At 43.8% G+C, this 16,245-nt stretch overlaps 1 protein-coding gene across 2 annotated transcripts in view; it reads right to left on the reverse strand.

Annotated features, from left to right (window-relative positions):
- Positions 1–8,703, reverse strand: part of RAB31 (RAB31, member RAS oncogene family) — a 69,360-nt gene extending 60,657 nt beyond the window's left edge. The window contains exon 1 of one of the 2 annotated variants that reach the window (XM_065053133.1): positions 8,302–8,703. In XM_065053133.1, the coding sequence (XP_064909205.1) occupies positions 8,302–8,688 (387 nt within the window). In that variant the 5' untranslated portion in view covers positions 8,689–8,703. Of the gene's footprint in view, positions 1–8,286 lie in introns of both variants that reach the window. The other variant, XM_065053132.1, reaches the window with a different exon arrangement.
- Positions 8,704–16,245: the final 7,542 nt, after the last annotated feature.

Consider the following 16,245-nt stretch of genomic DNA (forward strand, 5'->3'; position numbering starts at 1 on the left):
CAGGGGGCTGTGTGCTACGCAATGGCCCTCCGTGACAGTGGGTCTGGCTGACCCATGGGGCTGCAGAGCTTGTGAGAAACAAATGAAGCCATAACCCAGAGTAGGAAGATCTTTGGTATCACCCTGTGTGCCACCCTCCACAGCCCGTGTGAGGAAACTGAGGGGCAGAATGCTGCCAGCTCTGGAGACACCAAACAATCATCGCACTGAAAATGAGATCCACGGTGCTTTCAACTTCACAGATGAGCTCTGTAGAAGAACCAGACCAACCCTGAAAAAGTGATAGGTACGCTACCTAACTTAGCCATGCATTTGTTCCCTTCGATGTCAGGAACCAGAAGACCAGACTGGGCAAACCCTCCCTGTTTCCCAACCATCCTTCCCAACCCTCTTGCAGAGTAGCTCTGGGTACCACGTTTTGAGCATTCAGCTAGCCCCAGAAGAGGCTTGAGAATAACACGAGCAGAGGAAGCCTCAGATCTCCATGAGGACGTGTAGATGACGGCAAGGCGGTCAGACCACAACTCCAAACTACAGCCCTCCATCAGCGAGGGCTGATGAGCCACTGAAGCTGAGGAGAAACAAGCTGACTTGCACTCAGCAACTTGTCTTCTGAGGCAGCACCTGAACTACAGGGAAGGTGGGGGTCAATGGTGCAAACCTGCTAAAGCCAGCTGTGTTCCCTTTCAACACACCCCTCAAAAACAAGGGGCAGGAAAGGAAGAAAATGGTACCTGTCCCGATCTCATGTGTATGGGGATGCAGCCAGAAAATACATGGTCAAAAACAGTCCCTGCAAGGTCTAACATCCCTGAAGATTGGGCAAATGGCATTTGGAAGAATGAGCAGAAGGAAGGCAAAAGAAACGGTGGCTGTTTGAGGGTACCTGGAGCAGAGCTGTGGCTCCAGCCTCCCTGTAAATGCTTCTCTCAACAGGGAGTTCTCTTGAGAAATTTTAGAAAGAATATGCCTATCCAGCCTGCACACTTCCAGAGTCCACAGCATCCATGTATTCAGCTCAGACCCAACACTAGCAAAGTTTACCAGCGCTGTAATTTATAAACACTACCACATGCAAAAGCCCTGTAGGCTCAGAGGCTTTTGCCCGTGACCAGCTTAGCTAATGCCTATTGTGCCACTTCCTTCAACTGCTCTCTAACTGCAACATGTCCTATCAAGAAGGCAAATTATCACCTTAGAAACAAGTCATACCATCAACCAGAGACTCAGACAACATATTTTAAAGTGGCCTTTGAATATGGCTTGACTTAAGCCAGTTAAAAGGAATTGTTTGATGAGAGGGTTTCTCTTTTCCCTACACATTTCTTGCATGCAGAGTTTCTGGTTGCTTCACACAGTCTGCCTCAGCACTACTTCACTGAATACGGCTAAAACTGCATTCATCTGTGTTTAAAAATAGAGCGTATTAGCAATTCAACTTTCTTATTTTCACAGAAAGAAAGAACCTACTTTTTTCTCAGAATTACTGTAAAACAAGAAGTTTCACAATTTTTCAGCCAAGAAATCAAAAAGAGGGACTGCAGCAAGGACCTGATGAAACCTTAAAAAAATTGGTAATACTATAAACAAAATAACTAAATACAGTTTAAAGACAGTAAAACTACAACCTGCACGTGATTTTTGGATTATAGTCACAGCAAGGTCTCATTCAACGAGCAAGTTATAAGCAGCAGAAGGGAGCTCAGAGCTGGTTATCAGTGAATCGGAGTAGATCACACACAGTCCTCCCAGCAACAGGCACCAGCCACAGGCTATTCTTTTGCTGTCCAGCTGATGAGTAATAAAGAGCTTCCTCTTCAGAGGCTTTGCAGCTACCAAAAGTAAAACCTGCTTCAAGTCCTGCTTTCTCTTGCTTCAGAAATCCAGTTTGGTTGTGCTGCTGGAAACGAAAGCAGAATGTGGCCTCTGCTTTCTTTTCTTAGAAGGATGTTCAGGTCATAACCCAGCCTACTCACTTTTCTAAGATATCCCACGCAAAATTTTTTGAAGGTATGAGTTGTAATGGATGCACTCAACCCGCTCCAGCCAAACCAGCAGCAGTTTGGTAGAGACTCCAAAGTCTGTATCCCCTGCGACATGAGTAAACACAAAAATTCTGCAGGCAGGTCAGGAAAGCAGTAAGGCCAAGATCAAGACAAAATCCTGAATTCTGTTAAATTCAGATAAATTATTTACCTACATATCTAATGTCTACATTGCGAAAATCTGATTTAGCCATTTAGACATTTTACAAATGAATATGAAAACGGTAGATTAGACTTCTGAACATACCTACTAATTGACAAGAGAAAAGGCATTTCTCATTTGCTATGTAACTGGATTTTTATGCAATATTTTTCCTCCAAAAAACAGAATGACCACAGTCCCAGTCTCTTTCGGTATCCTGGCAGACTGCGTTTTGAACAGCAAAGCAGGCCAATGGAGTATGGAAACATGCACACGTAAGTGCCAACTTCAGAGTATTCACCAAGGAAGAATAGAGAGAATACCATTTCCCAAGGAAATGAGGCATATGTAGTCACGCTAACCGTGTGTCTGGCTGTCTGCCCTTCAGTTCCCCATGCACTTAAAATCATTGTCCAGTTTTACACGTGATTTGATGTTTCATTACAATGCAAAGAAATAAGTGGCTAGGAGACAGACACGGATAAGGGCTCCTTTGATGGAAAGGCTGTGAAAATAGATATTTCATATCAATGGCTCCACAAGACAGACATCCATGCAAAATCATGGTCGAAAAATTTCTCTCATGATAGAGCTATTTTTTTACATAACAAAACATGAATGAATAAGCAGATGATGATAAACCATTAACATGGAAAAAAATAATAAATCACTTGTCAGTCACTGTTCTTCTCTCAGATATTTTGTGAACAGAATTTTAGAAGGCATACATTTACTTCATGAGTAAAATCATCTTCTTTTTGAAACTACCTGTCTGCACTACTTTGGTCCCTCTTTTTCTGTTTTAGGCTACAGCATTGCAGCTGTTCATGTACATACAGCTTCTGCATGTGTCTTCTTACTGTCTTCAGTTGAATGATCATCCTAACATACAGACACTCTTGCACATATCTAGTGAGAAGAAAGTATCTTAACTGGTACAACTGAACCAGGGATGCATTTTTTGTTTCAACAGCAGTGCTCCTATTTGGGTTGGAACATCTAGGCCCTAAGAGCATTAATAATGACAAGTATATTAGAGACAAAAAAGAAACAGAAGTGTTGTATTTTATAAACACCAATACAAACTACAAGACTCTCAGTGATGTGTTCCATACAATGGTTTCTTAAAACACAAGAGTGGGTACTCAAGTTTTGCACATAACGGTGTGACACATGCACACATACACCCTGCTACAGGAATTTGTTCTCCATCCAACAGAATCCAGATCTTCACATTATCGTGGCATGAAGGCAAGAAAAGCAGAGAGATTCACTCCTCAAGAAAACTACCTGCATATTGACAATTACTTTAAATATTCAATTCTGAGCTGAATTGCACATCCTGCACACGCCGACACTGCACAGAGAGGTGCATGACATCGTCAAAGGTAACAAACCATTACCCACACCTAGCAATTGGGATTCATTTCCAGAGAATGACAGAATCACAGAGTGTTAGGGATTGGAAGGGACCTCAAAAGATCACCTAATCCAATCCCCCTGCCTGAGCAGGAACACTTAAAAAAACTCCTGAGGAAACTTGCTTCTCCTCCGTAGAGGAAATGTCACTCCTTTTACAAAGTTAGACTCACCAGCTTCAGACAGTATTTTCAGACTACATGCTAGCGGAATGCATGCCAGCAAGTGACTTCTTGTGAGTAAGAAAATGGAAGCACAAACTGGACGATGAAGAAATGAAGTCTCAGGCAAAGAAGATGCAGTCACTGCATTTGGTAAAAAACTTTCTACAGTAAGAGCAGTTAAGCTCTGGGATATAACCCTGGGGACAAGATAAACCTTCATTGTGAGTTTTTTAGGAACAGGTGAGACAAACCAGTCAGTAAAGTTATAAGCAGAGCTTCAAGGCCAAGGGATACCCTCTGAGTTTCTTTCAATCCTAACTCCTTGGGTCCTACAGCAAATAGTCACAACCTAAAAATGTAATAAACAAAATCAAAAGGAAAATAGCAATGGAGGTCACTTCAGATGGTGGTTAGCAAGCCACCTCCCAAATCCTCTCTGGAGAGCTGTCAAAGTTTCCTCAGGAAGTGACAAAGACAAGAAACTTTGCCTTAGTCTTAAAACTGGCAATCTATTCTGCGGTTGCCACACACAATTATGTCAGGACTTGGCAGAGAGCTGTAAATCACTCCTCCAGCCTGCATAAAGAAAACGTCAGGAGCCAAGGCACATGGCACCCAGCAGCCACATCCAGATTAGGAAACCTGGCAGTTTTTCCCAGCCACACGCCTGGCCACATTTCAGCCCTGAAGCACAGCTCAGGAACACACCAGCCCCAATCTGTCCCTCTTTCCTTTACCCCCTCAAGAGGGTGGTCACTCAGGACAGAAACATCATGCAAATCAAATGGGAGCTGCATTAGAGAGGTTCTTCTTCCCCTCTACTCTGCCCTGGTGAGACCACATCTGGAATATTGTGTCCAGTTCTGGGCCCCTCAGTTCAAGAAGGACAGAGAGCTGCTGGAGAGAGTCCAGAGCAGGGCAACAAAGATGATTAAGGGAGTGGAGCATCTCCTTTATGAGGAAAGGCTGAGGGAGCTGGGTCTCTTTAGCTTGGAGGAGACTGAGGGGTGACCTCATTCATGTTTATAAATATGTAAAGGGTGAGTGTCACGAGGATGGAGCCAGGCTCTTCTCAGTGACAATCAATGACAGGACAAGGGGTAATGGGTTCAAACTGGAACACAGGAGGTTCCACTTAAATTTGAGAAGAAACTTCTCAGTGAGGGTGATAGAACACTGGAACAGGCTGCCCAGAGAGGTTGTGGAGTTTCCTTCTCTGGAGACATTCAAAACCTGCCTGGACACATTCCTGTGTAACCTCATTTAAGTGTTCCTGCTCCAGGAGGGGGATTGGACTAGATGATCTTTTGAGGTCCCTTCCAATCCCTAACATTCTGTGATTTGGTGATTTCCTTTTATCGCATAAACTGAGCTGCAGCTAAGACTTGCTTGGTACCAGAAGCTGGTGCCCTCTAACACAGGTCAGCTGCTATGAACAAAGAACAGACTGGACCAAGAGACCAGGAAGAGTTTGAGGTGCCAAGACAGGACTTGGAGCAGATGCTCAAGTGTTGGCACTTACAATGATGAACACATTCCACATGCAGATACCTCACTTCCCAGCAGCAATAATTTACTGGGTGAAGTAGTTAAGGAATGGGCTTGAGGCCACTTGCATGGCAACATACTCAAGAGAGCCACTGAAATTGTACCGCCATAGCTCTTACACCTAAGGCTGTGAGGCACTGAACAATTAGGCAGGCATCCAGTTCCCTCCAGCCCACCAGCTGGAACCATCCCTCCTCAAGGAGTGCTGCCTCCCCAAATTCATAAATATCAAAGCTCCATGATCAACAAAGCCTGCCTTCCAAACTGACTCACACCTAGGCTTGAGCTGCCTCAAATTTCCTCTCTGTTGTTGCCTTGGTAGCATTTCCTCCAATGCCGATAAACCTCACAACCATCCCCTTCTAGTGCACAACTCCAGGCTCCTCCAAATCTCCCCCATCACAAACATAGAATTTCAAAAAACCTCAGGCCACTCTGGACAAGCAGGAAGCAAAATGCAGATACCTAAATCCTAGTTATGATATATTTTTGTTGGAAATTTAAGGCCAGATTCCCTCCTGTGCTACAGCAAGACCTGGGCAAGGTGAGGGTCTATCCAAGAGCTGATAACTTACTGCCTGTCTCTACCGTGATGGCTCCTGGCCAAAGGTTGACCCTGGAGTACTGTGCAAACTTACAGGGCCTGGCAGCATGGAGCACGGCTCTGGTTTCTCTATTCCCCTCTCTCCTTACCCTCCTATCTATACCCTCTATAGACAAATGGTGCTCTGCGGCTTGTGGAGAAGCTGGTTTTGCCAATGTTGCACCAACTGCAATTCTCTTCCTTACTGGGGAATTTTGAGCTGTCAGAAACAGCTCAAGACCAGGTCCTTTGCACAGCTGAGGACCGCAGACCATCAGTGATCCTCCTGTCCAATTTAGAGGTGCAGTCTAGGGCTTTGTTCAGAAGCGGGGAGGGACACAGGTTTACAAACCAATTTAATCCCTATTTCTAACAACGACAGGAACTCAGCCTGGGACCTGGACATGCCAGACTTGACTTAGGACTGTCAGAGGATCTACTAGATACAGTACAGATCAGCCTACCAGATCCAGGACCTACGGATAAGACAACTGTTAAGATTCCTTTTGGTAGACCTGAAAATATGGGTTTGTGTTATTAAGATTTACGTTTGCACTTGCTCACATGGACAAGTACAGTCTGTCTGTTCTAGAAGTCTGTCTGAGCTTCCCAAGGGGGTGTGTCATACAAAGCAGTCTCCTCACTTTCAGGAAAACAGGGCATCAGCCTCTGTGGCAAACAAGATGTCTACAAGCAGAAGTAGATGGTTTTCTAGTATTACAGCCTATTAAAACTCAGGAAGGAAGACTTGCTAACTACTAAGCAACTATAACTGTAGACACTTACATATTCCAAAGTGTTCCTGCTGTCATCCTATCATTTTAGTGAATCTACAGAGTAATTGCATGTTCTTAGTAACACAGAGTTGCTTTATAGGTTTTATTTTTTCCTGTCTTAAAAGAAGTAAACAATTGCCTTGCAAAACCTCCAGCACATTTTAATGTTACAAAACAGCAATAAATAATGGGCAAGAGGAATGTCATGCCACAAGAGACTCATGTCTATAATATTACACGATTTTCCACTAGGGAAGAAAAAATAAAGACACATCCACATATTTTACCACAGACTCCTCGTGTTTGTATAAACCAGATTTATTTTGCCTCTATGCCATTTGAAAAGTTCAAGACAGGAATTCTAACTGAGAAAGGAAGAATGGTCACCGACAAATACCTAGGTTCCACTGTTCAGTGTCCTGGCATTTACTCCACTGCAAGGTACCCACTCCTGCTGGGGTAAGTGTCAACACAAATCAGAGAGACCTGAAATGTTTGTATTTGTTTGTTTGGAGTTTGTGTTGTTGGTGTTTGTTTGTTTAATGTTCAACTCACTTGTACTGCATAAAAGAGAAGTCGCTCTGAAACGCCTTCCTTCATGCAGCTTTTCTGAATGTTTATGGACACATGGACCTAAAAGCAACCTGATACTTTGAGATGTTTTTTTCTAAAAACAAAACAAAACAACCCCACGACAATTCAGTAGTGATGCTCTCTCAGTAACTGTCAGAAGAGGTGGCTCTGTTCTCCCAGAAGTATTTGTAACAACCCTGCAAGCACATCTTGCTGCGAAACTCCCTGCGCGCAGGGCACAGAGGGGGCAGGCACAGCCGAACTGCAAAGCTAAGCACATTGCTGCTCCAGATGGGAAATGCACACACGGGTTCGCCAAAAACCAAAAGAAGAAAAAAAAAAAAAAAAGTGGCAGAAAGGACATTCCTGTAAGGAGCCGAGCCAAAGATCTGAGTAAACCCAGGCAAGTAATTAAACAGATCACCGACACGGCACATAGGTGGCAGGGGGACGAGGCGCCTCGGAGGAAGAGCCACCCGAAATAAGGTCTCAGCGAGCTGCCCCGTCCCTCTGTTTCGCTTCCCACCATTGTTAGAGGGGCTCGGTGAAGCCAAAGCTGCGAGTGACAAGACCTTCCAGCCTGCGACGGGGATGGGGGGGCTGCAAAACGCTCCCGGACGCCTTTCGGGGCTTCGGTCCCGCAGGGAGACCCGCCGCCGGGTCACCACCGCCCCCGCGGCCGGGAAGCGCCGGCTCTCCAGCAGTGGAGCCCCCCAAATAGAGACCCTCACTCCCACCCCTTTACGCCCTCTCACTTTTTAAAAGTTCGAAAACAAGGCAAAAACAACAACAAAAACCACTAAAGCTTTCCCCCGCCCCGCGGGGTCCGGTGCGCGGCTGCCAAGTCTCGGCGTGGAGGAATTTACCGCGGCCGATCCCCCCCGACCCGGGACGGGGAGACGCGGCGCCCTCGGGAGGAAAGAGGGAGAGGCTGGAAGTGTTCCCCTTTTTACCGAGCACCCCACCTCCCTCAGCCCCCACCAGCGGGGTGGGAAAGAAAAGAGGGAAGTGACCCCTCTTGCTCCCCTCTACTCACTCCAAGCAGACACACTTTCAGCTCGCGTATCGCCATCATCTGCCTGCGGCCCGGCCGCTCCGCATGCCCCGGCGCGCCGCCGCTCCGCTCCGCCCTGCCCGCCGCGGCACAGCCCCCCCGGGGCCGCCCCCGCCGCCGCCGCCGGTCACATGCGCCCAGCCCCGCCTCGCCGCGGCGGTGCTTCCCCCTCCCGCAGCCCCCCGGCTCCGGGGCGCCGCGGGTCTCGTCTGCGAGGGAGCTGGGGCAGGCGGGGTCGTTCCTTGGCTGGAGGGGGAAATCTGCTCGGCGCTGCAAACGCTGCGCCCCGGAGTGGGCTTGTGAGCGGGGGAGATATTGTGTAAATATTTGCTGTTGTGGGAAAAATAATCGGTAAGAGGCTGCATCCTGCATGGGGTTGGACATATGCTTAGTCCCACACACCATGTGCTGGTCTAGCTACAGGATTTGCGCTGCTTCAGTCGCGAACGATCTGCATCCATCTACCTATCATTTTTTTTTTTTTCCACAGAATCACAGAATGTTAGGGATTGGAAGGGACCTCAAAAGATCATCTAGTCCAACCCCCCTGCCGGAGCAGGAACACCTTGATGAGGTTACACAGGAATGTGTCCAGGCGGGTTTTGAATGTCTCCAGAGAAGGAGACTCCACGACCTCCCTGGGCAGCCTGTTCCAGTGCTCTGTCACCCTCACCGTGAAGAAGTTTCTTCTCAAATTTAAGTGACACCTCCTGTGTTCCAGTTTGTACCTAGTTTCTTTTACTTACTACATGCAGAAAACATTTAAAAGAGAAACCCTGCTTTTACACAATCCTGGTAATAAATACCTGTGTTTGATTAAAGTAGTCAGGTTGATAGTATGGCTGCACCCCTCACATCCAAAAGTTATGCTAAATACTACATTGCAGCTGATGTTAGGAAGCATCTACCAAACTCAATGAGGTAGGTTCATAACTACTCTGCTTTCGGTAGCCAGAGTCCTAGGATTTATGGAGAAAAGGTGCATGCTATAACTCCAGAAAAGCAGAAAAACATTGCCTGTTGAGTATTTTTAGTCATAGCCTCTGTTCTACTTACTCTTTTATTTTCATTTTTTTCACTGATTTATCAGATAGAATTGCTAAAGGGAAATTAAGAAAATCTTTATTAGTCATTGTGAGATTACTGCCACGTCATTAGGAGCTTCCTGGTGATAAACTGCTGTGTCACTAATTAGTTCCACGTTGGATCCAACACTGGCCCTGGTAGGCTGGAAGGGGATGTTTGCATTCATGCAGAGCGCCCAAATCCTAGGCCAAAGAAATGCTTGGAACAAAGCAGTTGTTATCCCCAAGGAGGAAAACACAAAATATTTCTAGTGGAGTATAACAGCCTGTCAGGAAAGAGACTATCAAAAGAGAGACATCAAAGGAGATGCTCATCAGAGAGATGCTTCTGGTTTAATGAAGCTTTTGTTTGTTGGTTTGTTGGTTTTTTTTTTAAGGAGAATTTAGCAAATAGTAACAAAGCACAGCAGGTTTTCAGGCAAACAACACAGAATATTGCCAGGATTCTATCTGCTCATTGTCTTTCCACAAGAATGCATTATACAATCAAGTCTTTCAATAAGCAAATGGAATGCAGTCACGAACATAGAACAATTACAATTTGCACTCATAGCACCACACCCGACATTTCAGCCAGTAATCACTTTTACAAATCAGCAGGAGATACGACTTTTTAAGATTTTACACCATCTCACTCCATCCTTTCTTTCAAATCTGAACTAAATGTTGCTTTTCTACCTTTGATTCATACTTTTCCACTCTTGAGAGACTGAGATTCACAGACAGTGTTATGGTTCAGGATCACCTTTCCATAAATTCTTCTTCTTTTTTTTTTTTTTTTTGTCACATCTTTAAACATTTCTGTGTCATTCATTTATCCCATTGGTTACCTATCCCTTTTCTTTGGTTGAGATTTTGTAATCCTTGAAGTTTGGGAATTTTTGCTTATTGTACATGTGAAACATTATACCACCTGAATCAATTTCAGCAAGAAACACTTGAGTTACATTAGATTCTAATATAATCTACAATAGATTGCGGATTACAGAAAGAGATTGATAAGTGGCACACTGCATTCAAAGCTGTTCAGCGTCACAAGCACAGCTTGAGGGCTTGTCTTTAAATGTGCTCAGATGGAGCTACGATGATGTAATGAGAGCATCCATAGAGCAGCTTAATGAACTTTACATATATTAACTGTAGCTTTAACCAAGGTACCTTAACTTTCCAAAACTTCTCAATGCAGGCTTGCACTGGAGTACAATAAATAAAGTTCCAGTTTGGGAGAGTACTTGCTTAAGCCAGTCCATTTTTGAGACAGTAATATATCCCACTGACTTCAAAGGCATGTAAGTACCTGCCTAATTACTGCCTTGACTCAGTACCACCGTAATACAAAACCATGCCTGAGAAATCTACCCAGGAAAGCCAGTCAGATTCCCATCTTTCTTCTTATCTGAGAAAACAACCTCTCAAATACACAGTGGTGAAACAGAAGCCCTCACTGAAAAAAGGTTAAAGCCTAGACCTCAAAAGCTTACTTCTGAAGATAGTGAATAACTAATTAGCTACATACAGCAAGCAATTTGTATAAAACAGTAGCACGAAGGTGACTCAGTGGAAGCCATTCAGGCTGAACCAGCAGGAAAGAGAGTGTTAAGGAAGGACAATTTTGCTTGCACAGGCAAAGTGTCTGAAGAGACAAACAAATAAAGAACAACCAGAGGGAAAAAAGAAAAAAAAAAAGATATATTTATTTAAACGAAGAGTACAGAAACAAACAAACAAAAGGAAAAAATATCACCCAAAATTAGGGAGACAAGAAAAGAGAAAAATAACAATACAAACAGACATGTACGCCACCATTTAAAAAAAAGAGCTAATGACGTTCTTTCTTCCAGGAACTGGCATAATCCATGTGTTTGTCTGCATGCAAGACGCTGTGGTCAGGAAAACATTTTTGAGGAATTGGTCATGTTGCAGTGTTTTCAAATGGCTGGTTAAAAGCAAAGGAAAACAAGTCTTTGTATCCTAAAGGTTTTCCTTTTTTTGCTTTTTATAGCATCTTATTCAATGAATAATTATAAGTTTTGAAGCAATGATTTGCCGCATTTCTTTCTAACCAACTGTATTTTGCTTTTGGGAAATAAAAAGCCAAGTGGCTTTGTTTTTCAGCAGCCTTCCCTTAGCGTTTCAAGTAAGCCATTGTGTCTGTAGAAATAATTTCCTCCTGTCTGCAGAAACTGGAGGAACCACACTGTCCTTCAGTCTGTTCTTACTCTATAACAATGCAAATGCACTGATTTCAAATTAGTTACTCTTTAGTGTGAGAAAATTCGGTCCTCAGTGCTGTGCTTAAGCCAGCAAGATAAGATCTGGTTTAAGGTAGTTCTGAGTGTGATAATTGGAAAGTTTGTTCAGGCCTGTCTCAATCTGGAAATTCCAGGTAGTACTAGTTGCCTTGGGAGAGTAGGATTGATTCATCCTTCGCTATTTTTTTTTCTTAGACAGCTAAAGCAGGACTATCCCATCACTCACCCTAATTTTTTCAGTGTAACACCACTGTTTCATCGGAATAGACCCATCAAAGCGAGGAAGGAAGGCAGCCTCCTGCTTAGAGGCACAAGACCAGGATTTGGGCAGAGTGGGTTATTCTCCTGCTCGCAGCATTGGCTTGTTGTGGGGCCTGGGGCTGGGTACCTAACAGCCCTCTGTCCCAGCATGTGGTCCTCCAGCAGCCTGGGACAATGGTAGCTGGGGCTGCTGCTGCCCTCCTCTTTGCCCCTACCCACATGTTTCTGCCCCTCTGTGACTTGTGCTGGTAGAAAACTAGTCCTACATGTAAAAGTTTATCTACAGCATCAGTTGATTCCTCTTTAGAAGTGATGCAATGGTATTTATCTAGCCTGTATTAGTAGGAAACTGGGTGCTTGAGTGGTGCTGGCAATGTTCCCAGGCTTATGAAGGCATCTGCCTTCCTCCTCCTGCTTGCTCTCTCCAATGAGTGACCTATGCAGAGAAAGATCCCTCTGAGATCCCGATGCATGTCCAGTTCCCAAATCGCTGTTGTCTGTCCCAAGCACCTGGTGACTTACTTCCTTTCTCCCACTGCTGCTTTCCTTCTCAATTTCTTGGCAAGCATCTTCCTCACACAAAAATGTTATCCCTCCTCTTCACCGGCAAATTCAAGCCAGGCCCTCCTACTATGGGCTGCCATCCCAGCTCTTATTCCCAAGGCACAGAGCAGGAGGCGAGTTAACTCCACACTGCCCGGGGAGAAGTGCCTCTGCATCCCACAGATGACACAAATGTGCAGTACAGTAATGACTCCCACCACAGAAATTTCACCAGTGCCTGCCCAAAGAACTGCCAAAATATCTTAAAAGGAAAGCAGCTGCTGCTGAGCAAGCAGTTCTTTGAGCAGGAGGAGCAGCTTCCAGCTCAGACCCTTGATCCCATGCAAAATCCGGTGGTTACGAAATGGCTAAAAGTCTGGAAGATGCTAATTTTTTTCATTTGTTTACTTAGAAGACTCCTGGGAGACCTTACAGCGGCCTCCAGTACTTAAAGGGGACCTACAGGGAAGATGGGGAGGGTCTCTTCATCACAGAGCATAGTGATAGGAAGAGGGGTAATGGTCTTGAACTGAAAAAGGCTAGGTTTAGATTAGATATTAGGAAGAAATTATTTACTGTGAGGGTGGTGAGAACTGAAACAGGTTATCCAGAGAAGGTGTCGATGCCCCATCCCTGGGAGTGTTCAAGGCCAGGCTGGATGGGGCTTTGAGGAACCTGGTCTAGGGGAAGGCAGAGGGATTGGCCTAAATGATCTTTCAGGCCCCCTTCAACCCAAACCATTCTGTGATTGACTCTATGACTGATTGCCATAAAGGTTAGAAAAGGGCTGGGAAGGGCTCATGAGACTCCCAAGACATGGAAACTGGAGAAGTACTGGAATGATCTGGTGGAGATTGAGGGCTTGATTCTGATTTCAGTCACATAGGTCTTAAAATACTGCAATTTTTTAACTTCAGTAGAGTTATTCTACTTCATTTCACTTGCCAAAAGTGAGTTATGCCCTTCTTAGCCCACTGGTTTCAGCATTAATGCCAGGAGAATCTGCAGCTGCCTGTTACTTCATTTTATTGTAGTGTTGCTTCATGTTTCAACATCTCTTGTTTGTGGCATTTATATGGTCCAGTCATTCTCTCCTCAAGAGAAAATCCACTGGAAAACGTTAGAGAGGAGTAAACTTCTGCAAGATCCTACTTGCAGCTTCACTGCCAAGTACTGTGAAAAGCAGCATTATGACTGTTGAAAAAAACCTGGCGGTTGTTTGTATAAAGCTTACCGGCATGCTGCTTGATAAACCTTGAAACAGATACGCTGTTCCTAAAGTGCTTGAGAAAGATTTTTTGCAGTATAAATATATATCTGTCAAGAGGGTCAAATTTACTTTACTGGTTTCTGGTTAATTCCCAGTGCAATCTCCTATTGCAGAAGAATGCTAATGTAAATTAAGGCAAGTTTTCTCATTCTTTGCAAGCGATGTGCTATAGCCCCAAGTTGGTGACAGCACTCCATTTTTCCACTGACACTGTTCAATGGGGAAAGAATTAAAAATGTGGGGTTTTTTTATTATATCTGAAAAACAGAAGCTGAGGTACAACTCGAGGATGCTACAAATACTGTAGGCAATTAAGCACCAAGGATGAAAACTAGCTAAAGCAGAATATTAGCTCAATTGAAAAACAGACACAAATCTGTCTTAGATGGATTTGAACTGGAAGTTAAGATTAGGGTTTTGTAAGGCTTTGGAATTTTTTTCTAACAGCAGCTGTCACAGCAACAAATGAAAAGGAAACTAACTTAAAGGTAGAGATTGATGTATGTAATAAAAAAATTCTGAGATTACCTGAAATAAGACAAGTCAAGATTCAGTGATCCAATCAATGATTTCTCTGTATTGCTAAGTAAATTTGCCACTCAACAACCAGCTGTTCAGGCTGGACATCAGGCCTGATGTATCACAAATTAATCGAGTTAGAGCTCTTTCTACTGAGATTGAAATCGTCAATGTATTTCATTTAGTCCAGCAAAAGCCATCCAGCTGCTTCCATCTGTATATTACTTATACATGTTGAATTAATACAATCAATTCCTGATGAAAGCTCCATATCTTATTATCAATCTCCTTTTCCACATGACCCTTATAAAAATACTTACGTGAGCCCATGATGCTGGATGAATCCTTTCTTATGTTATATTCTATTAAAAATATGCCTGAGCATTGCACATGCTCGCAAATGTAAACAGCAACCTAAACAAAAGGTTGTTGTGATTTCAGGTACCAAGGCGCAGTTCAAAACAGTGGGCTCACAGACTGTGGGCATTCAAGGTGGCAATTTGGCAGTGTCCATAGCTATTGTAACCTTATGTTTTGCAAGTCCTGTCCTTGGGCTGTCAATTTTGAGGGCACTTTGCAAAGGCAGCGTGATGATTATTATGAGTGAGTCTATGGAGGTGACATGAACTGTCTCAAGTTTACTTTCGGTGGTGCCAGGATTGGTTTGTTCCATTCCTTTCATGCTTCTGGTATAGCTGATGCGTGTTAGTTGCTGCCTGAAAAGGGAAAGTAAAGATCAGCTTCACCCAACTAGATGTTGTGTGATTCGAGTGATAAATGGAGAGAGATCTCTACTTCAAAATGCAGGGAGGCTTTGTAGCAGGACAGCGATAACTTCTTGCTTTCCAGCTCACTGCATGAGTAGCCCAGTGAGTAGGAGCTTGTTATAAATTACAACTGGATTTACTGAATAGTAATGCTGTTTCCTTCTGGCAGTGTATTCCACAGTACACTATCTTCATACATAATAGAGTAGTATCTAGTAGTTAACTTTGCCCAGTTTACCACCATTAGCTTTGTATGCGATGAAGGAGCCTGTGTTTACTACCAAATGAAAGAACACCATCCACAATTCTCCTTTTAATTAAGCTTAGCCTTGCAAACTATGAAAAGGGTATTGTATTAAGGCAAATGTTTTATAATCAAGCAAGCAGTCTCCTATTGTGCCTATTGCCAAGGAGAGATAACAGGGCTCTTATACTGTCAGAAATTTGTACTGCCAAGTGGGCATCAGGTTTGTCTAAAACATGCCCAGTGTTTGTGTACTGCCAGCCACTGCCAGCCAGTTTGAACTTCACATTGATTTTTCTCATTAAATCCTCAGGCAGTGAGTGCACATTGATAGGTGCTTCCTCTGGTTACAGAAGACCCAAACAGGGATCTTCCAAACAAGGCTCAAATGAAAATGCATATATCCATCCTGGCCTTACACTAGTTCAGGTGCTGAGTGGGGTTCTGTAGCAGCTTGTGGTGTCCCTTCTATCTTTTTGTCTGCATCAATGGAACTGGGTGTTCAATATGAACATGAGGCATCTGAGAAGGAGAAATTGAAATTCACTTGTAAGCCAGGTGGTGACTGAGGAGGCTTATCTTATAGACTAAAGGCGATTCATTTGTTTAGACTTAACATGAGAGGGTTCTTTGCAGTCCGAATAGTAAATATGAAAACAATCTGAGAAAGAAATCTCAGAGGGAGAAAAATCTGATCAAAAAATTCTCATCAATCCAAAATACCTACTAGACCATGAAAGACAGACCTCCTATCTTTTTTTCTTTTTCTGTTTCTGCTATAAATAATTTTTTTGTGTGTTTGAATGACTTTAAGTCTGAATTTGGGGTTGAATTTCTCACTACCCATCTAAACAGTCCTGAAATGCAGAGGATGTTTGATGTAAACTCCAAATCGCCTTTTGGGTCTATGTCCTTTATGGGGACAAATTAACCCTTAAAAGAAGCCTGCAGTTTTGCAAAGTTTTGACCACAGAAATTATAATTATTACTGTTGTGATGT

This window comes from Columba livia, chromosome 2 (genome assembly GCF_036013475.1).
Source record: "Columba livia isolate bColLiv1 breed racing homer chromosome 2, bColLiv1.pat.W.v2, whole genome shotgun sequence".
Classification (NCBI taxonomy): Eukaryota; Metazoa; Chordata; class Aves; order Columbiformes; family Columbidae; genus Columba; species Columba livia.